Source organism: Colias croceus, chromosome Z (genome assembly GCF_905220415.1).
Source record: "Colias croceus chromosome Z, ilColCroc2.1".
In the NCBI taxonomy this organism is placed as follows: Eukaryota; Metazoa; Arthropoda; class Insecta; order Lepidoptera; family Pieridae; genus Colias; species Colias croceus.
The window spans coordinates 3,790,455-3,817,432 of NC_059568.1; the positions used below are offsets into that span (position 1 = coordinate 3,790,455).

Here is a 26,978-nt window from a genome sequence, read left to right on the forward strand (position 1 = left end):
GGTACCCTCCGGCCTCGGTATGGGGCCCCCGAGTATCCTAAAGTACCTTCTCCTGTTCAACGCCTTCCTCCTCTCCCACGCGATTTGTCCGCTGCGCTGTGTATGCGATCGCAACGCGGTCCGATGCCTGCACCAAGACCTGCAAGCTGTGCCCAAGACGCCGCCCGAAGCCCACACGCTGTAAGTAAACTTTTTCAAAGTTTTATTGGCGCGTTTATTTTAGTCCGGCCCGAGCTGCGTGCAAAGCGAAATATTCCTCTTGGTTTGCCTGTGTTGCCCTGCGAAAACCGGTTTGTATTTATTTTATGCTCTGGAGCGGCTGGTGGCATCGAGTCTGCAATTATTTAAGTTTTATAATTATGCAAGATAATTATCCTATTGGAATTGGGTTGTGTTTTGCAAGATAACTAGCTGCGGTATTTATTTTTTGCGTGATATTGTGTACACTAATATTTTAAACATACAATTTAGTTTGTCGGAAAATTAAGCAACTTGTTTCAAAGTTTTATTATTTGTACAATAATATTTTATAAATAGGATACAATTTTTGTTATCAGTCAGTTTACCGCAAAGTTTTGTAAACATGTGTTTTTTACAACACGTGTTTGTTACACGTACAATTTAATAAGTATAATCTCAGATTTAAAATATTTATTTTTATAGCAATTCTTAGATTTTTAAGCAATTAATAGATAGCGAAATTTCAAATATAATAATAATTAGACTAGAGTAGAAGTGTGCCTGATTTAGTAAAAGCTCATTATCACACTGTTTGTATGCATTTCCTGAGAACATTTACTGTGGTAATGTTTATTTTTTTTTACACAATATGAAAGTAGAGATTTCAATCAACAAAAGGCTCTCCAAGTTTTTGAAAAAAGCTGATATTTTGATGGGTGACTTTTCGATTGAAAATTAGGTTGTTTTTTTGATATTAATTCAAAATAAGGCGAAAAAATAAATATTTTCAATCAAAAAAATTACAGTGTATTTTGGACATAATAAAGTAAGTTTCCACCAAATTTCGTAGAAAAATTTTTTTTTGAAGTAGGTAAAAATATAAATCCAAACACATGGTTTTTTGAATTTTTCACCTAAATTTTGAGGTTATGTGAAAAAATTGTAAAAACAAAAGTTGTAGATCTTTTTATTACCTACAACTTTGCGATTAAACGTTTTTCCGTAGGACTTGTAGTTTGGTTGGAAATCGAGAGAAACCATTTTTTTCTCTTAAATGCTCCCACTTCCCGAACTCGGATTGACCGTAATTTATTTTTCCTTTTATTTTCATCATATTCCCCTCCTTTTCTAATGGGTTTCATCCGATTGCGATTTTTTTATCTTTTTATTATTTTTAAAGGCTTCTACCCCAGTCTAAATATCAATTATTATACGATATATTCATGTTTAAATAGCTTATATTGAAAGTTTTAAATTGCGAAAATGGGGTTTTCATTATTTATGAAAGTCATTGGTTATAGCTTTAAAAAATAATAAAAAAATGTCAGAAAATGCATTCGCATTTGAATAATCCAAACTTATTCATGTGTACGTTTAAAACTAGACTTTACAATTTTTATGAAATATATTCATAAAATAACATCTAATGAAATTACATATATATAATATATATATTGATTCTATTCTCACTTTAAAAACTTAAAAATCAAAATGATATAAATTTTGTAAAACCAACATAAAAATTTAAGACTTTTAAAATATGTACACATGAAACATTAAATTCAAATTCAAATTGCTTTATTTGCAGAATGTAGAATACAGATGTTTGTAGATACAGATAATATTGATCCTTAAATAATAATAATCAAAATCATACATTAATAACAGTAACTAATTATGAAGATGACCGATTAAAAATTACCTAAGAAATAAACATATTAATTGTTTATCGTGGTCCGCGACGGTAAAAACAAAAAAGTATCGAACGATAACTTTCAGCTTTCAACAAGAAAAAGCGAAATTATCTTATCAAATAATATATCTGAGTTTTATCGTAAATAAAAAATTTTAACAAACCCTAACAAAGAGCCAATGTTAAACTTAACTTGAGCATTGAACATTGACCTAAATAATATTATAAATTATTATATTATCCCTGTAACATGAGTAATATCTATACTAATATTATAAAGCTGAAGAGTTTGTGTTTGTTTGAACGCGCTAATCTAAGGACCTACTGGTCCGATTTGAAAAATTCTTTCGGTGTTACATAGACCATTTTTCGAGGAAGGCTATATACCATCACGCTAAGACAAAGAGGAGCGGAGCACTGCGGGTAAAACCGTGGCGGACAACTAGTTAAAATATTATATAATATACAAAAATAATAGTACACAAACGTAGTCAGCAAATCACGAAAAAGTTAGCAAACCACAAAATACATCTTCTATTGTAATAGCCATTTGTTATCCCGGCCATATTTACGAAATCTTACAGATTGTTATCTGAAACAAATATAGTCTTCCAATTTACATTGTTTAGTATGCACTCGCGTCTTAGTTCATGATGTGTTTATTTTACCCCATTTCGCTCATACTCCACGATCTCAAAGCCAAATTTAATTATAACAGACTAAACTTTCGCTATTATAACATAAGTGCATTTAGTAATTCAAAGTAAAGAAAATGCTTTAGTATTTAGATAATCATCACTACATAGTATAAAACAAAGTCGCTTTCTCTGTCCCTATTTCCCTGTGTATGCTTAAATCTTTAAAACTACGCAACGGATTTTTTTAATAGATAGAGTGATTCAAGAGGAAGGTTTAAGTATATAATTTACTAGCGGTTCGCCCCGGCTTCGCCCGTGGTACCTACATGTTTACGTTTTTTTTCATAAAAACTATCCTATCTCTCAAGTTGGATCGAACTGCACATGGTGTGCGAATTTTATTATAATCGGTTAAGTGGTTTAGGAGTCCATTGAGGACAAACATTGTGACACGAGATTTATATATATTAAGATTAGGCTTTAGACAAAGCGGGCGATGCCGCGGGCTATAACCTAGTATATTATAATAAAGAAAAACTGGACAACGGTATTTACGACACAGTGTACCGCTTAATTAGTTAAACAAATAAAAAAACATGAAGACTCAGATGTTAAAGCGGAAAAAATTATCTTTCATGTTGCTGTAAAATGAAAAATAAATTAAATTTTACAGTCTACATTTAATTATACTTAGGTTGAACAAAATATACAACTCAGTTCATAATATAAATGTCTCAAACTTTGTTTAATAATACACTAACTAAGTACCTAAATATTATATTGGTAAGCAGAATCATATAAATTGCTAATCAAAAACATAAAAAATCTTCAAAAAAAGGTCACGTTTACGAATATTATGTACTTAGCTTTTTATTGTAAGTAAATCTTTTTTCGAAGTAATGGAAATAAGCTTTGACCATTTTCAAGAGTAAATATCTTTTTAAACGTTTTTCTGGTATTCTAAGATCAAAGGTCTAATCCATTCATCCGATAAGAAAAATAGCTTATATCTTTTCATTCCAAAATAGTTATTGTTTAAAGGGGGTTAGTATTTAACACTAGCTTTCCGCCCGTGGCTTCGCCCACGTTGTCTGAAATTCCTTTAACAGATTTTATAAGTACTACAACCTTAATTTAGAATAACTCGATCTATTAAAATAAACTGTATCAAAATCAGTAGTGCAGTTTTTAAGACGGAGGCGTAGGAAACGAGTTTGTTTTATATTATGCAGTTATTAGACCCGTATTAAATAAAATCTATGAAAAATAACATTAATTGTGATCAATACAATTTTTTTATATTTCCTATAATTACAGTTCCTATCACTTTATAAAAAATCCGTATTATGGAACCTTAAATAAAAGATTAATCTCACGACACCTTCCGAAGTAAATCTCATTAAGCCGTTTAAACTACAGAGCGTGCTAGAAACACGAACAATAAGTTTACCTATTAAATTTTACCAATTATTCAAAACATTAAATAATTAAAAGAAATATTTTAAATTTGTTGAATAATCTTAACAACATCAATGCATATGCATTTTATTTCAAACTTTTTCGTGTTTTCTCTCCACAAACGTTAAAAAATTAGCCGAATTGAATAGAGCCGTTCTCGACTTTTACGATTAGCAACACATTTGGCGATTCATTTTTATTATATAGAAGATTACTTAAATACGCCTTAACGTAAGTTAACAATAAGTAATTATTTAGTCACATTTTCAAATAATTCCTCATAACATAACCTTCGTCTATATATGACGAGCTTTAATTTAATTGAATATATTGTATTAAGTGATACGGCTCTATGTACCTACATCTGTAGATTGCGTCAATAAACAAACTGCACAGTCGGCCGTGTATATAGCTTGCAGTTTATATGGGAAAAATAAACAGTAGTAGCCATTTAAGTTTGCCAATCGTGCGAAGTAAAGCAAATAGTAATTTCTGTATAAAAACGTATTCTCACACCCAATATACTTTTGTTAAAAATCGTCTTAATTATTCACTGTTGGAAGACACTCTTAACGTAGCATTCTTACCCTCTATATACTTTAGAAATCGACTGAATTAATTACTTTTCTTGCTCCTTTTTATGTAAAAATTGTAAGGATACAAATAGAAAATTGATACTAGATTACGGTAAAAGTATCATTGTGCAATTTAACATTGTCTGCAGCCTTTGGGCGGAATACAAATCGCAAGAGTTTAAATGGCCAGAGCCTAAGGCCACTCAGTTGTAATGCAGTATCTCTGCGTTATTTACAACTTTTAAAACTGTACAAGACTTCCAGTTAAATCGATGCTAAGTTTCACGGATGACTACAGTAATCGGTAATCACATAATTGTGGTACTTACTTTTATAGGTCAGGACTCTAGATACGTTGAAGCTCTATTTCTGAACATAGATACTTAATTTGGAGAAATAGATTTTACAAAGTAAAAAATACCGAAAGTAAAACGTAATAACTGGAGAGTTGTTATTTTCTAATATAATATATCAAAGCAAATATTCCTAAAAACAATCATGTACATCGCTTCGCAACAATTTTTTAATAAAAACTAAAATACATTCACCAAACATTACAAATATTTCGTTGTTGACCTATCGATGCATTTTACAAAACCATTTTTCTATATTCTAATCGACGGATACTGCGTGGACCGCAATCGAATTTTTACCTTTTTTATTTGATTCGAATTTCCATATAGAAATTCTTCGTTTTTCAAAATAGCTCTGTTCATATTATGTTGAATTAATGTAGATCAGCGAAAAATATACGCTACAAATTGAAAACCTTTCCGTCCATCGTAGTTTTGGGACGTCAGTTAAAAATAAAGACAATAGAACGGACGGAACACTAATCGGAACGTAACCAATAAATGAAAATCTTCAAAATGTATGAAATGTAGTTCTTAATAGATACGTATTATGTATATCTATTGTTACATTGGTATTCAATTAGAAATACTATTTTTGTTAATATTGGCTTTTTTAGTATTATGGTAATAAGAGTTAATATAATGACTATATTAGATATAAAAAAGATGTTTGAAGATTTTGGAATAACGCGAGATACATCTTTAAGAAGAAGATTTTATTTGTTTAGATTAAGAAATGTTTGTATGTTGCCATACGTTAAAAGCATTGTACTAGTTACGTGGCATCAAATAATGTTTGAGTCATAATTAATTTTACAAACTATAAATAGGCCGCCGATCTCGTTATTGTACCAAGAAAAATTCTCGATACTTTGGTTTCAATTCTATTGGAATTAAAATATGCTATGTGCAATGATACGGAGTCAAACCATTATTGTTTTTTAAATTTGAAAATCCGCAATAATCTTGATAATTTTATTATCCCCAAGGTTAAAGTAACTAATTATTTTAAATGAAAAAAAAACATGAGAGCTTTCAGAAAAATACAGATGATATTGTTTTTTTAAAGCATTGAAAAAGTCGACGGCTAAGACAAGTTGTCTTAAACTCTTTTCTAATTTTTAACCTGATGACTCTTATAAAGTTTGATAAACACTCTGTCGTTTCTGAACATTTTCGCTTATAACTTTTTTATTTATAGTTCTACGACAAAAAGTTACTGGACCAAAATTGTAGAGAATTTAATTTGCATCAAATAATGGAAACAAATTTTTTCTATCACTATCACATAAACAGTTTAAGAGATGTATCGTATAAACCATATCTTCCGCTATTTTCAAGATGGCGGCCGTGGGACAAGGGTGGCGACCCCACAAACTTGGTGATAGCTTCACACTAACCCCCTCTACACATCAAAAAAATAAAATTGCGTGCTCTAAGAAATGCAACCCCAAATGTAACTTTTCAATGGACTATAAGGATATATAATCCTTTTTCGTACCTTTCGACGCTTGATATTAATTGGTTACGCCCAAAATTATGCCCAAGACAGCCAGCCATACGCAAAAGTGATAATTACTAAGCATAAAAAAGGAATCAAAGTTAGCAATTGGAATTCACAGCCATCGTTCTATTCACGTAAACTATAATTCGTTATATTTTAATATTATTTGCTTTACATTTTCGTGTAAAGGCAAACGCCAGAGAGCGTTCGAAAGGGTAAAATTAATAAATTACTTTTCAATCTGCAAGTTGAAGCTAGCTCGCCCTTTCATTTGATCTGAAAAGAAAATTACATGTTTGTGGTAACGTAATATTTTACGATAAAAATGTATTTATAAGCGTCAGCGTTAGTTTACTAAATAATTTATGTTCATATAAAAATTTTGTTCGAAGCCAATTAAATAGAGTCATACGCATTTTAACGCTATAAAAAATTAAAAATAAAAATCTGTCCTAATTAAAGAAGACATCACCATTTTTTCATTCATTTTATTTCAACTATTGTTTTAAATTTATAAGAAAATAAATCGATATTATAATCATGTCTTTTGTTATGAACAGATAGTGAACGATAAAGCTCTAATAATAATTAAAAAGCTATAAGCCCGATCACTAACCTTATTCCAGCAGAAAACGTTATCGAAAATGAGTATTTAGCCTTTGACACGTCTGCTCTTTTAAAAGTCTTAGGTGTTATTTGTGTTGCTTTGTTAATTATTCATTGAAATTACATCTTCGAATATTATAATATAATCGCCTAATTAATTAATGCATAAATCCAAAGCTGTTTAGTTCTAATCTTTAATCTCCCTCTAAATTCCCACTAATTGCTATAAGCCACGGATTACATAAGCGCTAGAGTTGTCACTGATTAGAATAGAACTCAATAAAGCAAAGCGTATATGACGACTAGACGAGATGCGGCATCTAAGGCTATGCTAAATGCCAATCCAATGCTTTAAGCTCACTCTTGACGAAACATTATCTTAAGCTTACTATTTATTATATACTACGTGTAATATTATATTAATAACCTTACTTTAATTTTAATTATATGAAGGTATGGTAATACGAGTGTAGATTTTTGCATCAAGAATGCAAAAGCCTGTTGGATTTGGTTGCGAATTCCCAAATCAAATTAAGAAGAGAAAAATATCAGATGTTATCATCATGTATCAGATACGGTTTATATCTTGTAAATAAAGTACTTAATCATGTCCAACATTTTAATGAAATGTTGTCTCAGATGCTATTTATTTCGAATTGTTTTACTTATTTGCAAATAGAAAATGAAGGCAGGTTTATGACTTACACATAAAATATTCCTACATTCGTTAAGTGATATTAATTTTGATTATGTTCATTAATATTGCTTCATAGCTAACACTTCATCTATAGAATATAAGCTTTTGTGCAGGCTATATAAAGCTTTGTTAATTATTGTTAGAATATACGGGAGTCCGCTTTGTCCTGCTTTATACAATAAAAGTAATTGACTTAATAGTAATTCTACACGACGTCCACCACGCTGCTGTATATGACATATTATATTCACATTTTAAAGGAGCGCATAATTTAGCATAATATTGGAATTTCATATTTTACACTTTGGCGCGATAATATTCGGGAAAAATGCGTGAATTTTCGTCGCTTATACTGTCGCGCAACTCCTGTTTGGGAATTTAATTATTTTAAACATAATTTTGCATTTAACGCGTTTACAGGTTATTCAGCTTCGTCGTGATATTATGAGGTTTTTGTATCAGATACCAAGATAGACTTTATTATACACTTGATCTACATTACATAACACAGACATGAAGTTTCAATCTTGAAGACGGATCACTGTGTAAGAAAAGGGATCCTTGAAACCGGTCTGAACGGAAAACTTAACAATCAAACTTTCTCACTTCTTATTTTGATAAATATGCGTTTCAGTTTTATTGAACTCTTATTTCCAAAATTACCCATTAAATTTAATTAAAAATCATTATTATTAAATATTAATATTAATTATGTTTCTCTCCATAATACACGGGTACCACCAGAAGGAAGGTACCCGGTCCTTTGGGAGGCTTACGTGGGGACACAGGTCCAACACGCAGAGGCCCTTTAGAGAATTTTAATGTGTTGTGGGACACCAGCCGCAGCCTGCCCATGACTGCACTATAGAGATACAGCCCTGGGCAGTCCGCGGCCGATGCAGGACTATTGTAAAATATGGGAATTAAAAATCTGGGTTATGGAAGGAGATGTTCAGTGGATCGGTAGGTTGGGTCTATAGGACTATGGACGTCTGCCTTTTCAATATTAAAATTGAAAGTGATGGCAGACGGTGACTCGCCAGCTCGGTCGATGGGCTCCCAAAAAGGTTACCGAAAATGGCAACAAGGGGGCAACATCAGCTGAGCGGCTGGGGGTGTAGAGAGGTGCGGCACCGGTTTCACCATCGCGGGCCCGCGGGCCCGGAGCGGGTTTCCCCGCTATTACGCCAATATTAATTATATTATTCATCATTACTTTCATTATTAAATTTACTCATTTCTGATTAGTTAACGTTACTTAAAAAAGAAACCTTACAATTTACCCCATTTATATAGCACATTTTGAGCACATTGGAATTCTACTGAAAATCTATTTATAGAATCCGTTGAGACTTGAGAATTCTTAGAACAATTGAGGCATAATGAAACTTAAATGTTTACTTTGTGTTTAAATCATTCAAAATTAATAAAACGTGCTTACTTATTTTATAAATACGCCATTGTACGTTCCTTATGCTATCTGATTACTTTATTCATTCTTCTAGAAAAAAAGAGATTGGAAATGGATAATATAATGCTCGTAGCGGAAGAACTCGTCTAGCGAATGTTGCAATAAATTGACTATTTTTCCTCTCAAGAAAAGTACAAACGATACAAGATTGTAAGCGCTAGAGTTCGTAAATTCGTTTATCTCAGAGACAAGAGCTGTGAAATAAAAATAGCTGGCGAGTTATGTAGGACCAAAGGATACGACCCATCTTTGCTCCTTTGATACCTCCATGTTATATAGCTATATCTATGTAGCAGAGGTTAAGCTATAGAAGGAGACTATGCATTGAGGTTTTACGAAACATTTAGCTTGTTCTAACCTTTTTAGAAGTCGATATTGAATAGGTACTTCACATCCAACAAACAAGAGCACGGTTTTCTACAAATGAAGTGCTGAAAGTTGTGTGTAATAGTATTTACTATTTCTTCATTACGATCGACGCTCCAACCGCGGAGTTGAACTGAAAATCAGTGCTTCAATTGTCTTTGACACCGCCGCGTACTGCGAATTTCTCGTTTGATTTTCACGCTTTATACCAGACTAGACCACAGACTATACTCATTTGTCGTATAAATTATTATTAGTTCCATAAAAGGGCCTGTGTTGTACAACAAAATAAATGGTTTACTTTATGTATTACCTACATTTAATTATCAATGTGTTCCTAATCCAGGCACTTTCAACATTGATCAAAAACAGCAGACGCACAGATTTAGATACAGTAATCCTTGTTAAAACAATTTATTCCCGTTGTTAGAAGCATGGTCACGGGATAAGCCTCGCTTGCGAGTTATAAGCACCCTGTTGGACGGATTATGACAACCGGAGGTTCTATATTGCGCTATTGTTAGCTTGAATAATCTTATTTCTTGGAAAAGTTGAATGTAGATGTGAAAGATAATGACCATGTTTTAAGAGCTAGATTAATTGTAAGTTAGTTCAACGCAACGTGTAATATAGCCTATAGATTATAGGTATATTGTATAACATTTTAAATTCTAATTTAACTTTTAAACAAGAAATTAAGATATATCTCAAATAGTAAAAGTCTTTAAACCCTCTGATAGGTAATCCTTTTTTATATCCATAAGTATCGATAGATACTCTAAAATGGTTCGTAATTGCGTCGTGAAATTCCCGAAAAATCAGGTTTAATCATGGTCGTCGGTTTTGATTGATGAAAATCGGTCCACGATTTTTGAGATGCAGCGATAGCGCGTGAAAGTCAGGGGTTTTTATAAAATTTCAATTTAAACTTTATAAAAACCCCTTAGGATCGCCGATGTCACTGGGCCACTGGACCTTCAAATGTGCATGTTGAAAACTTATTTACTTGGTAGAAAAAAAAGAAATTTTGAAAATTTTCACATTTATTCGTTTATTTCGGCTTTTACTAGTTATGTAATTGAAATTAAATTCCTCACAACTTATAATGCCACAAACAAAGTATATAAACTACTCATAATATTAAAATCCTAAATGATGTCCTTTTTTTTGGTAACGGGGAGGAAATCTTCAAAAGATTCTCTTTTGGGGGAAAAAGAGAGCCTGTGGGATTCTTACCCACTATAAACCTCCTCCACAGCCAAACCCAAAGCATGGTAGCGGAGAGTCCGGGATCTCTCGTAGAACGCCGCAGCTATATGCAAAACTATGTGCTAGGATATCCAGTGGAGGATATCGAGCAAGAAGCGTAGATGCATCATAAGAGATTGTATGGTAGCCCCTTACTACTCTTATGGAGATTATACGCTGTACACCATAGACTTTTCGTCTTATACGCTGTAGCAAAAGTCTGTTCGCCAAAACAGGTGCACCGTAAAGGGCCATTGACCTGATAATACCTGCATAGAGGCGACGAACTTCCTCTCTAGGCCCCCCTAGGTTCGGCAGCAACCTTTGCAAGTAGCCTGCAAATCTTTTTAATTTTGGGACCAGTCTATTGAAATGTTCCCCGAAGTCCCAGCGCCCGTCTAGGGTGAGACCGAGATATTTAACAAACAGGCCTATATTGACGTTGGCTTTACCCACACTTATACTTGAACTTGGAGGCTCTATTCTTCTCGGTAACTTATGGAACCACAGCGCCTCAGTTTTTTGAGGTGCTATTCTAAGGCCAAGATCTTGAATTTTGTTTACAACCCGTGAAATACCAAGTTCTGCAAAATGAGTGGCTTCTTGGTAACTTTCACCCTCTGCAATGAGCAAAGTGTCGTCTACATAAAAAAATTACAGAGACAATTCTCGGCAGATTCACTCGTAACACAGCATCGTACGCAAAGTTCCATAGCATCGGACCCAGTACCGACCCTTGAGGAACCCCGCAGTTTGTTCTTCTTCTGTGATTTTGTCCACCTCTCGTCACGTAGCAGATAAACTAGTTAATGTTGATAAACTAGTTGTGTTAGCAAATGATGTCCTAGTTATTTGATATCACTTAATAACACCAATTAATCAACCAATAACGTGCCGTTTGATTTCATTATCACATAATCGATAAGCGTTGATAGCATATATGTGCATTATCTGTCTAATCGCCCCCTTTGTACTCAGTCCCTTAAATGTCAGTCACAGTGCAGGGCAGCCAGAAGCCTAAGTTTAATAAGGCTATATTATGATGCACTAGACTTACATCATCATATTGTCATATGGGATGTGGTATTTCAATACAAAGAGCGAAAATGTGCAACATCAAAAAGAAATCACATATTGTAGAATGAAATTAAGTACTTTGGTAAAAAAATTTATGTGGTTATTTTGAATAGTCAGATTAGTAAAAACACTTTCGTTTACTGAATTGTATGTTTTCTGTCTTTCCGTGGTCACATACTAGGCTCGTTTCTTCTTGGTATAAATCTTCATCGTCACAACTATAACAAATATTAGAGGCGCAATAAAGAATATATTCGAAAATGTAGAACATAAGTGAGCTTATACGACAGAGACAGGAAGAGGATTATAAACTCCGACTTTCTTAATGTGAGCGATTACATCCTATATGAATATTTTACTATCTACTCTGTCTAGGTACATTAGGCCTTTCCAGAAATACGAGCACAAGGAAAATTCACAACTGAATTTGAACTTTAACCACTTGAAAATAAGGGTAAAATTTTGACATGCCAAGATGTTTTCGCAATATTTACTTTTCGTTTAGTGACTTACGGTGCGCCGCCGTGATGAAATCACTCTGCTCTAGGAAACGTTGTGATTTCAATTTTAAAAAACGTCTCACAATTCCATTTTATAGATTTTCCTTCGGTGAGCGTCTTAAGCTTTTGCGTGAGCTTTCGAGAGCTTGTTAAACATAGCATTTATGCCAATTGAAATATAAAAATCTTATCTAAAGGAATAATGCATTTAGAATTAAAGGTGAATTTAGAAATTGGTAAATTTTGGAATAGCTTTTCTGAGTAGCAGCACCAAAACTACAGATCAAATCAGAGAGTACCTCAGATTAGTTCGGGACGGGTATCAATCAATCATCATCCCAAATTCATTTTACGTATCCACTCAGTTCTAAACTCCCTTGTTCATTTCTCTGGTATAGATATTAGATGAGCTTCCCTTTAATTATGTTTTAGTTGTAGTTAGTACCTATAGCTATAATATAGTGTACAGTTTTTTTTATTTTTAAATAAAAACAAAGTGGTACTTATCTAAATTTTTAGAACACTCCATACAATATACCTACAAAATATTATGTACGTTCCATATTTGGTTTCGTCCACAATAACTGAACAATAGGTGAAACCTCTAAAACACAAATGCAAAATTCGAGAATATTAACAAAAGATATTTTGTGTAAAAGCGTAGGCTGTTCTCTGTGTTCGGAGCTACATGGAAACATAAATCAGCTTAGGCAATGCGTATGTGAATCAGATAATGAATATTTCGGATATTGTCTTTATTATTTCGAACCTATTTATTTTTATAATGAGAATACACATAGGTTTAATTGGTAACATTTTAAAAACTTATAAACTGGTGTAGAGAAAGCTCTTCATTGTTACTTGGGGTGGATTTTTTGTTACCAATTCATTAAATGGGAAATCGTAATATATTCTAAGTTTTATTTTCGAAAGTTTTAGCACTTTGCGACCTCACTTCACTTTGGTTTTATTAATGAAACGAAGAACCGTTAATTCTATAAATTTTAATTTTTAAAACGCTCTTTTATATAAAACTATTTTGGATAAATCCATAATATTTTTTTCACTTAATAAAAACTGTACAAAGTGCCAAAAGTGTATGTGAGGAATTTAATAAGGCCATAATATAACATTATGTCGTCCAAATTTTCAATCTTTTGCCGTTGAGATATTTTTGTACTAATCGTTCAAAAATGATGTATTACTTACTATCCGCAGTGGAAAATGCAAAATTGTAAGAGATAAAACTTTTATTTATGAGTTTTATCTTTGGTCATATATTTTAAATATAATGTGAATATTCAAAATTTAAAGTATTTGAGCAATAGGTAGCATACTGTGTGTATTTGTATTATTTTTCACAAAGATTTCTATACAGGGTTAGTTTTCAATGACCAGCCAAAATTTAAAATTATTAAGATCTAGATATTAAACCAAAGGTACATTTGAAACATTATTTTCGAATAAAATCATATAAAAATAATAGCATTCATTTGAAAATGTCTTAAAAATTTCCTAAATCGTAAACACGCGATAATCAATGCACTTGTGTGCGTGCGTGCATCGCCAAATTTATGTGTCTGCTAACGTCTACCTATCTAGGTTGTTGAAATGAATTGTGCTTTTGTAATGTCCACACGTTCGCTTTTTAGTGGACAGGAATGAAATCTAATAAAAAAAAAAGTTTTTTTTTTCATTAGATCGAAAATGTTATCGATTCTGAACCATTTCTGAAAATTTGGCCGGTCATTGAAAACTAACCCTGTATCTTCTGATATTCACTTTGAACATTCATCAAAGATATATATGAAAAAAAGATTAGGCACCAATCTTAAAGGGCTGATAAAACATACTTCAGTATATAAGCATGAAATATGATAGATAAAGATAAAGTAAATAAAAATATATAAAAATATTTCAGCCGAGTTTTCGAAAATGGAAAGTCAATAAATAACCGTTTAAAATGCAAATGTTTTCAGTTATTTTATAGCCAACGTTCCAAATTCCTTTTTGGTAAAGTTAAAATCTGTTTTCATTCGATGCTTCGATGTTCTTCAGCACACAAACTATTATAAATTAAATCATCATAATATTAGGGGGGGGGGGGGGGGGGGGTATAGTAAAGCCATCAACTAATAATAATTTATCTATAATATAATTATTGATTTAAAAACAAGAAAATGTTTTCCCATTATTTATGTACATATGGGGGAATTTTTAATTAATAATGTTTAATTACACTACATATTTATATTGTATAATTATATATACAATTTTATACACTTCTGAAATCAGCAACAGCCATTGATTTTTTAATTAATCTGTATGTCACTTTTGGCGACTTTTGTAAAGTGGCAATAGATAAAATAGGCTATCAAAATTTATTCAGATTTAAAAATTTAGTTCTAATTAATACACTATCCTTGTAACCTCCGACCGAATGTTGAAAATGTTTGCCTTTAAAAAATAGATAAAACACTACATTTTCATTGACTGCTCTAGGCTATTTTCAATTTATGCGAATGTAGTTCTCGATAATAAAAAAGCAAATATGCTATATTTTACAAGTTTTACAAGAGTTGTCAAATAAAATTAGACCGGGTTGAAATTTAATAAAGCGCGTATCACTTCATAGTACATATATAAAACAGCCACTTTCTCTATCCCTATGTCTAATGTATGCTTAAATTTTTAAAACTACGCAACGGATTTTCATGCGTTTTTTTATAATTGATAGAGTGGTTCTCGAGGAAGGTTTTCGTATGAAATTTATTAGGTTTTAGAGAAAGTGAGCAAAGCCGCCGGCGTAAAGCTAGTTAATAATATTTTAAAACACTATCAGCTTAAAAATTGCCGAGTTTGTACGTGTTTAAAAGCATTCGCTTTACATATTATTATGTGATTGGTGAACTTTTGTGAAACCGCAGTGTTTGATAAATATCTGAAATTGTTTGTTATAAGGTTTGTTCACGTCAACTTATTATAGTTTTCTACACCACTAACATATTATACGACATTTATTTCTCAACATTATGATAAATATATGAAATGAATAAAAAAAAAACACATCACCTACTAAATAAATAAATGTATTGTTTGCATTTATGAAGTTATAAACGGGGTAATTATCTTAAACATATTATAATAATAGGTTAGGATATTTTACAAAATGAATAAAAGTCAATATAAAATGTGTACAAATAACGGCCATTCAACATCTTCTCAATTGGAATTCGATTTAGATGCCATTCCTCTTTCTAAGTTGGAACCATTTTTCTTAGTGTAACTCTCATATTGGAAGTTTTCTCGATTTTATAAGTTATATACCCAACATGACAGCGAGTGAAGATGTTGAGTAAGTTTTGTAGAAAATGAAGTTCCAATGGGGCGATGAAAATTTGATACCGTAAACAGTGAGTTTAAAGAAAGAATGATATCTACGAAACTTTTAACTCGACCTTTGAAAAGTTTAGAAAGAAGAAAAAGATTTAGTTGTCATTATCTTATAGCATACTAGCTGTTGCCTGCAGCTTCGCCTGCGTGGAAAAAACAAATTTTCATGGCACGTAGGAAAAATACGGGACTTTATACTCTTGGAGGTAGAATTGATAACAAATCCTTTTTAGCGGATGCCTACGCCTTACCATTTACTTGCATGCCAAATTTCAGCCCAAACCATTTAGTGCGGTGAGTCACCGTTTGAGTTGTATATATTTAGATAAGTAAAAAAATACATATGCAATAAAATAAGCTGTATAAATGAAGCCGTTTTTCACATCGTCATCGACAAGGTATATTCAAAAGTTAATTCAGCTTCAGGGCTCGGCGTTGCCTGTAATTGAAGCACTGATTGATTTATACGAACACAATGTTACTTTGTACGTACATTGTCTGTCACCTCATTAAAAAGGTATTTACCTGTGGGTATTACGAATTTGTAATCGCTTTGTTTACACGGATATTCCGCATCTCGTTATATAAGCAATCGTAAGTGTCAAATGCCCGAAAACCGCTCGTTCATTCGACATCACCGCTTCATAGAAGTACCATACTTATCACCGCAGGTTGGATTACTAACTGCACAATTAGTGTTTTAGCCAGCACATTCGAACCCCCTTTATAGTCTGTAAAAGCAAAGGTAATTAAAACGTGCACAAACAAAGTACGTTCAATGGGTTTGGAAATTCATTAGTAGTAGGATAGTGGATATGAAATTATGATTAGAGGATGATTTGTTCAAATACATTGTCCGTGTTTGTCAGTTGTATGCCCTATTGTGGTTGGACAGATTTAAATGAATTTTGCTTTGTGTTATTCCTAGGCTTACCTAGATGGAGCCGCGGGGGGTTTGTTCATTTAAATACTTCATCTTTGGTCACGTTAATTACAAACATTTCTGTGCATAAACAATCTATTTCTCTTCAGTTTATGATAATTGCTTCTTTATTGATACTAGTTACAAATTCAGCGCAAAGACATTCGAAAGGCTCCTATTAAAACAACGTTGATTGATTTTCTTTAGAAGTGGTGGTTGAAAAGTCGTAAGTATACTTACTTATGTAGGTACTAAATATATTCTGAAAAATTACAAAACGTGTCGGTAGATGTCATTTCGATATTATGGATGTCATTGTTAAAAACATAGGGCGTATTCAGAAAGAAAGCTTGAAACTTATAAGCGCTTATCGGCGCTTGTCAATGCTCAAACCAGCATTGACAAGCTTGTCAAAACCAGCATTGACAAGCAACGATAAGCGCTTATAAGTTTCAAGCTTTCTTTCTGAATACACCCAAATGTAGTTGAAATACCACTGAAATACTATTGTATTGCATTGATTATTTTTTTTTTATTACACGTGTGACCTGTCCGTATTCGGATTTTTAAATTTTACTATATTTAAAAGATACAACCCGTTCCAATATCAATGTACTTCATGCTAAATTTATTTTAAATCAAAATGTATTCCCGAAATATTCCAGTGCAACTTTCTATAGGAACCTATTAAGTTTTATTCAAATTGTTTTCCTTGGAAAGCGATGCCGTTCGTAACCGTCGAAATGACGTAACGATATTGAATGCAAATAATTCTTGTAACTTATCAGAATTTGATTGAAATCATTTTAGAGAGACTTTATGAAAATGAAATGAGCCAATCGTTTTCTTTGGTACCATTTTGGTACATACTTATAAAATATCTTTTTACAGACTTTGATTCATTTCCTAGACATTTTGGCTATGACAGTTAAATAAAGATTAAACTGTCAAAAGACGTTGATATTTATGATTTCATTTCATTTCCATCTTTAGACGATCGTTCTTCAGATTTTAAACGACAACTTTGAAAATGCAATGCAAATAAAAATAGGTAATACTTTAATAAGTATGTTTTCTTAAGAATGATACATAGATGGAGACAGAGATTTTATTACATCAAACCCTTTAACAAATTTAGAAATCGTGGGTTGTGTAAATCCACCGCTATATGGAATAATATTAACAGATAATTACAATAGATAAGGGATAACATATTGCAATGAATAGGTTTGTAGAATTAAAATATTTTTCCGTTTATAGCACAAACGTGGGATGGCTCATCCAAGACTTTTAAAACATGGGATAATTGCGTATACATAAACTATTTTTACTCATCCCTGAATTTATTAGCATTAATAGATATTTAGATATTTACTTTAGATATATAATTTGTTAATAAAGGCTTCTAGCAACTTGATTCTTAAGGGAACCCTACGTATTTTACCTGATTTATTTTTCAGGCACACTAATTTATTTTTGCCCGTTTTATTGTTTATAAATATAACAAATCAATTCCGATTAATTCTATAAATTCTATATTCAAATAAATTCTATATCGGTTACATACTATTATTTTTCGATTGAATAATTAATTAAAAAAATAATTTCTAATTATTTTATCTTCATAATTATTATTGCTTAATGCATAAGAAATGTATTACATACGTAATATAAATATATGATATTATCATGATATCTAACTCTTAACGGTCAGATAGTATCAATGTACGAAAGTATTTATTCTAACGTGTTGATTCAAGCCAAGCGTTTTCGTAGACAAATATAGAATTGTTTAGTCTACAATAACTTGCAAGGTGATACATTACCTTATTTCGAATTGATTGGGCTCTGTTATATATATGTTCTGAATTACTTAGCTATTATTAGTAAGAGTGGAAGTAAAGCATACTGGGGTTGAATGCAAAATTAAAAACACATGCCGTAGAGGAGCTAGAAGCCGTAATACTCCGCTACCACTAAAATCAACAATTTCAAGGTCATAAAATTTAGACACAAACTTCGAAGAATAAAGATAGAAGCACAGGATAGAAGAGATAGATGTTCTCCATAATTTTCAATCTCAGATAAATATTTTAGTCCAAAACAAAACTCGTTAAATCAATATAGAAATTTAATTGAGCGCGACAAGTTAATTACTCTGAAAATCCTACTACACGTGTTTTAAGCATGACAAGTTGACTCAAGTGTACTTGACCAATAAATTTGCTCGAGAGAGAATTTAAATTCTGTTCTTGATCATACATCGTCGTAAGTAAGTATATGGAGTACTGGAAATTGCATCGAGCCCGGGGTAAATGTAAATTTGATCGTATGCCACAAACTTTGAATAAATATTACATCGCAAGTCTTTTAAAACGATACGAAGGTAAACAATGTGTGCATATTTTTGTTTACACTTAATGTTACTCATATTAACAAGAAATGTACACTTATTTTAATAAAAGTTCAAAGCTGTGTCGTAGTACACGATATTTACATTTGTACACTTTATTAATTTATAATAAGCAAAAGTTATACTAAGTGTCTTATAATGAAGCTTCAAACATATTTTTATAAACGAGTATGGAAAGAAATTTGAAGATATTCAATATTTTATGCTACTTTTCTCTAGGAATGTGGAGCACGCAAGGCTTTGCATTCCTAGCATATGCATTGATATAAAAATATTCATGCATAGATATAAAATGTAAAGTAAATACATGAACAGTTTAAAGGCCAGCAAAGGAGCTATAATGCGGTACAAAAACCACAGAAACTATGAAATGCGTGACGGTGGGTGACTATCGGTGTTTGTTCTAAGTTCCGTGTAGACGCGGCACAAGTAATGAAATTCCTAAACTTCTTAGGAACGTGCCTAGTCGCCAGTTTGTGATTCGATTTGGATTTGCATTTCCGGGAAAATGGCGACCTCCATGACTCCGCTCCATATTAACGATTTTGGAAAACATTTTTAAGCGACGTGCTTCGACCGTTTAGACTTTATTAGTACAAAGCTTCGGTTGTTTGTCTTTCGTTTTATCATGATTGTAGAAGTTTACGCAGTAAACAAACTTTATTCGAAAATTCAAAATATTGTAATGGGATTTGAGTTTTGTTTGTATTATATTATATAGATTTATATACCTACTCAATGCGTTGTGTTAAATTTTTGTATATGTGAGGGTAAAGTAAAAAGCGTAGTACGATCTTTTTGACAATATCTACTTTTATTAATCAAAGAAAGATGATATACGTTTTTATACTAATTAATATTTGGTGTCATTAAAATTGATTGAAAAAACAACTTAATACCTCAATTAATCTATTTCGTTCTGAAACTATACTAACTACTATGAAAAAGTTTAATTTAATTATAATAATCATACACAATGTACGTACAATAAACACAAATAAAGTAATTACACAGCAGAATAAAGATTGATTAAGAATTTCTAATTTCACGTTCCTGGCGCGAAACTCGCTCATTGGACGTCTGCTGCAGGAACACTTGACATGGTTCATATTAGCGTTTAAATATATTATTTTCTTCAGCGAGCTTACTCTAGAATATTTTTTCGGTAAGGTAAGTAATTAAGTGGCCGTTTCTTGTGGATCTGACTTCACCCTATTTCATAATTTCGGAGTAAGTACATATATTACAAACGGAGTGAATTCTCATAAGCTTTAATTGGTATATTTGTTAAAATAATTTACGTATGTCTCATATCTAGGAAAACGTGGAAAATAATGAATATATTCAAACATATGTGCTTGAAAATTAACATCGTAATTGCATACGAAAAGTAATTTCAAATAGTACACTGCAATATAAATCTAAAAAGCGTATATTCAATTTAATTTTAACAGCAATTCTGGGTAAAACCCACAAAGACAGGCATTCATTAAGATCTTTGTGTCACTGTATGCGGGTCACAACTCACAAATACTCTGTGACCACAGTTACATTATAATACTTACCCTAAGGACCAAACTACAGAATTTACTTCTAAAAGGAAATTAAATTTATAATTAATCTCTTTGAATAAGTACTTATTATTTTACTGGGAAAACATAGGTTAATTACATTCATAGAAATAAGTCGGTTTATAAAATTCCCGTTGACGATATTAGAGTCTTTTGATCACGGTTTAAAAGTAATTAAATTAAATTTAAAAGGAAATTAAAAGTGCCTGCTTTTCAACCGGTTTGCACCTTGCTAGCCTTGACATCTTTATTCATTAATAAATTTTCAGATATGCTGAAAGTTTTTTCTTGACGTCACTGTTAATTCTTCCTATCTAAAGGATTTGATGCGATCCCTCGTACGCCTTCCCAGGCGAGAAGATATTGTGTTATCATTTTTATATTAGACTACTTTTAACAAGATTATAATATTTTAAAATACTAAGAGTCAGTGAACCCGACGGGATAGCAGCGCTTTTCAGACGCGATCCTGGTATTAATGAAGTTTTTTAAGTTTAGAAGTAGACGAAGAGATCGTTTTACGAAAATATATTTAGAATCCGCATTGTAGTATCTTCTATGAGTTGATACTGTGACCTTAGTTGTAATTCGCCTTATCTCATGTTAGATCCCACGCTGGAGAGCATAATTATAAAGAGTACATTTTGCTCTTCTTCGAAAAGGGGCTAACTTTTATAGAATTCTAAATACCGATAGATACGCGAACTTTAGAATGAGATACATACTTGGCTCATAGCGGACAAGATTTATTTACTCGGCAAAAATGCAAGCTTAAATGCGTTTAAATTGCTACAAAATACCACTGTAAAAATTTAAACGGCACGTTACAATCATCTTAACGACCATAAAAATTTCCACCGCGTATCAGATCCAATTTATTATACGTAAAGTTTAAAATTGCTCTCACGTCTCGAGTACGTTACCAGCTTATCCGAGCCAAGTACACCTTCCGAAGCTTTATTGTCTATCCCTTCATATAGCTGGACGGTCAGCGGCTAACATTTATCACTCATTTTCTATGGTTTAGAGTCTCTGTGAAAGAAGAGTTTTCTAGTTTTTCGTACAGTGCATAAATTTATGCATTTTAGTGCATTAATGATTTTTAAGGAAATGTGATTTCAGAATAATACAGGAGTCAGAAAAGATGGAATCTGAAACTGCATTTTGCTTTTAAAATTTTTCTTTTAGTTCAATTTTGGAACGTTTAAGACGATGAAATTCACAGTAAGACAACGCTTAATGTACTCGTAAATCATGTCTTTGTTATAAGGTACCTCACCGATCTCCAGTAAAAACAAAAAGTTAGTTTGTATTAGACAAAAAAGCTATTCTAAGCTTAAATTGATTCTTATTAGAACTCCAGCTGGATCTGTCCAATAGTCTTAGCAAGGACAGGACTACATACAATGAAGGGTTCATACGACGCTGTTACATCCCAGTCATATCATACAGCAAGTATGTCTGGAATTTAATCGCAAAAATATGGGCACTACAAAGGCACTACAGGTAAGAGTGACGTCACAACGCTTCAAGCAAAACGCCTTTCGCAAATATAGTTAATATTTTCTTTAATATTATATTTGAAATAACTATTCCATAGTATCTATAAAAAATAACTCAACATTACACATGAGTTAATGTTATTGCAATCATACTAATTAGTTCATACATATGGATGTTAGATAACAATATTCATGCATGACCCAATTCGGCTGATAAAAAATTTCAGAGAAAATTAAAGCGATTGGGAGCTTGTTGATTTTAAGTGAATTCATGGAAGGCAAAACTAAGCTCTATATAAATGTAGAGATGGTTGGTAATTCACTGCAGATGGTACTTTTTATTTCGCAAGTACGAACCGGGATTTCGTCAAGTATTATATACGATGTCGAAGGCACCTCAAGTATAACTTGCATATGCGCTTTAAAAACAGTAGAATAAGCTTCTGTTGCTTCTGTCTAAGCACGCAAGTATTGCTTGAGCGACGATATGACAAGCTATACAAATTGAATAAATTTATTCCGATACAAGTATCGGAATATAAAAAGAGCGAAGCGTTGTAAAATAAAATATAATAAAGTAAACATGGGAGCTTTAAACTTTGTTTTTGCTTATACAATAAGCGACCGAATTAGGTCAAAATAAAAGTGTTCACTTTTATTTACAATACAGAATTAATCCAATTATTTGGATTAATTCTGCATCGAGTTGCTTAATGCATGTTACTCTCTACTTTATATTTACGTGTTTTTTCTTTAACTAACTGATCGAATTTTGACAAACTTAAATATATGTATTATATAATATTGGTTGTTCTTCTTGCAATGCATCAACGCCCAAAAGGAGAGTTGAATCTCTACCACAAAAATAAAAACGTCAAAATATCTCTATAAGTATATTATCTTCAATAGCTTACGGTGGCAGTGGTGCTATACCTTTACGAATGCAGTTTGTAATTTATGGAACACGCTGAGATACTCTTCGCATCTGGATCTTACGTTAAATGTATAGAAATAAATATTTGTAATGTTCTCTTGCGACATGTGTCTCGGTATATTTCCTTGTTCTTTCCAGTTTAGCAGACTCCAGGGAGTTTTGTTTTTTTGAATAACTTATAAAGCAATTTTGTTTAACAGGACAGGATTTTTTTAATATTTGAAGAATGATAATGCGTCTGTCCACTTTCTATTTGTCTCTTGTTTTGACGTATATATGGGAATAAATAATACAAATAAAATTAACTTAATAATTTAAAATAATACAAAGTAATAACTTATTTCGTATAGATTCTTACTTATTCCAGTCGTTCTTAGAGTGATTAAATTTTTATTTTATTTAGACATTCAAATAAGTCTTATTATTCTTTAACACTATTTTACATACAATTAATTTTTATACCCAACTATGAAATAACGATGCTTTTAACCCGAGTACATAACAGAAAACATTATGTGATAGATAGTTGCGATGTCACGCATGTATATCCCGAAACATATTTTGTCATCTGTTATCCTTCACCCATATTTACATGCATTTGTTATATGTTTTAATTATCTGTATCCGTTTATGGTAGTTACAGACCGACGTCTGCAATTAAATACTTGCAGAATATAAATGTATCGGGTCGTTTACATATCGGGCATCATTGGCCCAACAAAATATGAACGTCGATGTTTGCCGCCATTACGGCGATTATGAATAAACATCTACAATGACGCGACGGCCGATCATATACATTTAGGCCCTCTACATAATTATGATTGCCTCTACTCGCCCAAAGCTGTCCATTGTGAAGAGTGCCCATAATATTTAAAATAAATAAGCTGATCAAATGCGAATTATTCGTGTTGTAAAAACCAACAATGAAGACCCATTGTGTAGCTTCTTGTCGTCTCTCGAACAAGACACTGTTTTCTCAGAAGGGAGTAGACGTGTCAAGTTTATATTCCAGTCTATAATCCCTCGGGACGAAATCAAGATTTTAAGTCAAAAGATTCTGCGATTTGTGGTGCATTCGACACTCGTCAGGGAATCGAAATGTAATGAGAATTTATGTTATTGTAGAATTAGGACATTTTATAGATTTGTCTTTTTTTACTGGGATTAGGTGAATAGCGTAAAGAAGTTACATCACAAATATAATATCACTGTAAAGTCTGTTAATATTTTGGTTACAATACCTACGTGTTGTAATTATAATCCCATGTCATAGGAATATAATTAATCACTACATATTATAAAACAAAGTAGCTTTCTCTGTCCCTATGTCCCTTTGTATGCTTAAATCTTAAAAGCTGCGCAACGGATTTTGATGCAGTTTTTTTATATAGAGTGATTCAAGAGGAAGGTTTTAGTATATAATTAATTATTAGGTTATAGACAAAGCGGGCGAGGCCGCGGGCTAAGCTAGTAAATTATAATAAAATTCAGCTGTAGAGTGCAGTATCAATTTAAATTTTACATTATAATCTTAGAATAATTAACTGATTCGCTTCTAACAGATTATCTGTTCTTTATACGTATGTATATTGTACATATTATATGAAAGAATGTTCTACATTTTTTCTATACATTATTAATGAATTTCCATTAGGAATAAAATAAATTATCTGAGTTACAATAATTTATTATAAAACTCGACTTTAAAATTGCTACATTTTTTTAGTAAATGCGAATACATTTTGCTTATTCTTATCTACTTACTATAATTTTAATGTACCTAGTTACTTATATTTTAATGAGAACGTTATTTTTACCTACATATTTAATACGTGAAAGAATAATAATTGAGATTTAAGATTAAGCATTTATTCTGCTGAGATTTATTTTTATTTGTTCACTATTTTCAAGCATATTTATAGATTCACTCAAAGGTTATGAAAGATTACGGTATGAAATATTTAAGTATACTCATGTCTTAAGGATAATTCACGTATTTATCATTCACCCGAAAATATAGCAAGAAACGTATTAAACGGTAGAGATAAACCGGCTAGTTGCTAAAAATAACCCGCCATATATATTAACAATTGGAAATATTAAATATATCGTAGAGGTATAAGTACGCAAATCGTGGATAGGTAGACATTTAACCGTATTCTTATAATATTTTATTTGTATTGTGAAATAATAGGTAGTTTTGTCTTAACAGGCTACGTTAGACAAGTTGACGGGCTTAATATTGTAGCACGAAATAATAATACAAGATCTTCAGGTCAAATATGTACAATATATTGGCAATTATTTGGCATTTATTGTATCAGTGTTCATTGTTTACTCTGGATCACAATATTTTAAGCTATTACATAGCTTCTATCGCGGGCATTGAGCGCGGAGACCGAATCGAGAAATTCCGTAACGAAAAAACCTCACGCTCCCCACTCCGACGGGCGGAGGTGTGGCTTGTAGGCATAGAATGCAATAGCTTTACCGCGGAAGTCCCTGAGTGCCACACGTCGTTTTTTTTATTAGCTGTGCCCCGCGGTTTTACCCGTATTGCTCTGCTCGTATTGGTCTTAGCGTGATGATAGATAGCTTATAGCCTTCCTCGATAAATCGGCTATCTGAAAGCATTTTTCAAATCAGATCGGTAGTTCATGAGATTAGCCCGTTCAAAAAACATTTCTTCTCACATTTCCTTTCCTACCAGGTTGCCTGGCAGAGATTGCTGTGTAGCAATAAGGCCGCCTATTGCGCAAAATTCCTGACCTAATTAGATTGTTCTAGGTTTCCTTACATTGTTTTTCACAATAAAGTATCTATATATATAAAACTCAAAGGTGACTGATATAGTGATCTATCAACGCCACAGATCAACGCACAGCCCAAACCACTGGACGTATCGGGCTGAAATTTGGCATGCAGCCGCAGGTAGATGTAATAACGAAGGCGTCCCCTAAAAGGATTTCCCGAAATTCTTGCGGGAACGGGGAAAAACGGGGATGCACGTACAAAGTCGTGGGCGGAAGCTAGTTATTAATAAATAAATAAATAAAAGTAAGTATAGACATTATATAGAATTAACAGATACATACCCTTCGATCCATACAGTGCCCTTGCATTGAAGAGGAGCTAGAACAAATATATAAATATACAGATTAGATGTCCGTCTGATCAGGCGTACCTATCGTATCCCGGCTACACCCTGGAGCATAACTTTAAAGCTCGGTCAGGTGTGTGCGCGTACGTACGTGACGACATCTGCTGTCGGCGTCTCCGTTACCTTGAAGACCCCCATTTCTCTGTACTTTGGATGCTGGTGGACACAGGCCTAGAGAAACTCATCTATGCTTGTGTCTACCGAGCGCACAGCGGAGACCAGGAGACGATCAGGCTCACAGAGTACCTAAGTGAGGCGGCGGATGCCGCTCAACACAAATACCCTTCCGCTCAGCTAGTGCTTCTGGGGGATTTTAATGCCCACCACCAGGAGTGGCTATACCCATACCAGTGCACTGACCTCGCTGGGAGAGAGATGCGTAAACTCGCTATAGCGTTAAATCTCACCCAGCTGGTTCAAGGAGCGACGCGGGTTCCTGATGTTGAGAGCCATACAGCCAATTGCTTGGATCTTCTGCTGACAACCGATCCAGACCGTTACTCGGTAGCGATTTCATCGCCGCTTGGCAGCTCCGACCACTGTCTGGTGAAATCTGTATCTGTCTACTCGCCGCCCGACCCCAGTCCCAGGGGCTCGCGGCGCGTGTGGCGATACAAGTCAGCAGATTGGGACGAGATGCGTTCTTTCTTTGCATCTTATCCCTGGCGGCCTGTTTGCTTTTCTTCTGAAGACCCTTCAACCTGTGCGGATGCT

The 26,978-nt window shown here is 32.7% G+C and overlaps 1 protein-coding gene across 1 annotated transcript in view; it reads left to right on the forward strand.

Moving 5' to 3' along the window:
- The window catches only part of LOC123704956 (peroxidasin-like), a 61,071-nt gene continuing 34,093 nt past the window's right edge, over window positions 1–26,978 (forward strand). The window contains exon 1 of the mRNA XM_045653465.1: window positions 1–180. Coding sequence (XP_045509421.1) covers window positions 20–180 — 161 coding nt within the window. The 5' untranslated portion in view covers window positions 1–19. The remainder of the gene's footprint in view (window positions 181–26,978) is intronic.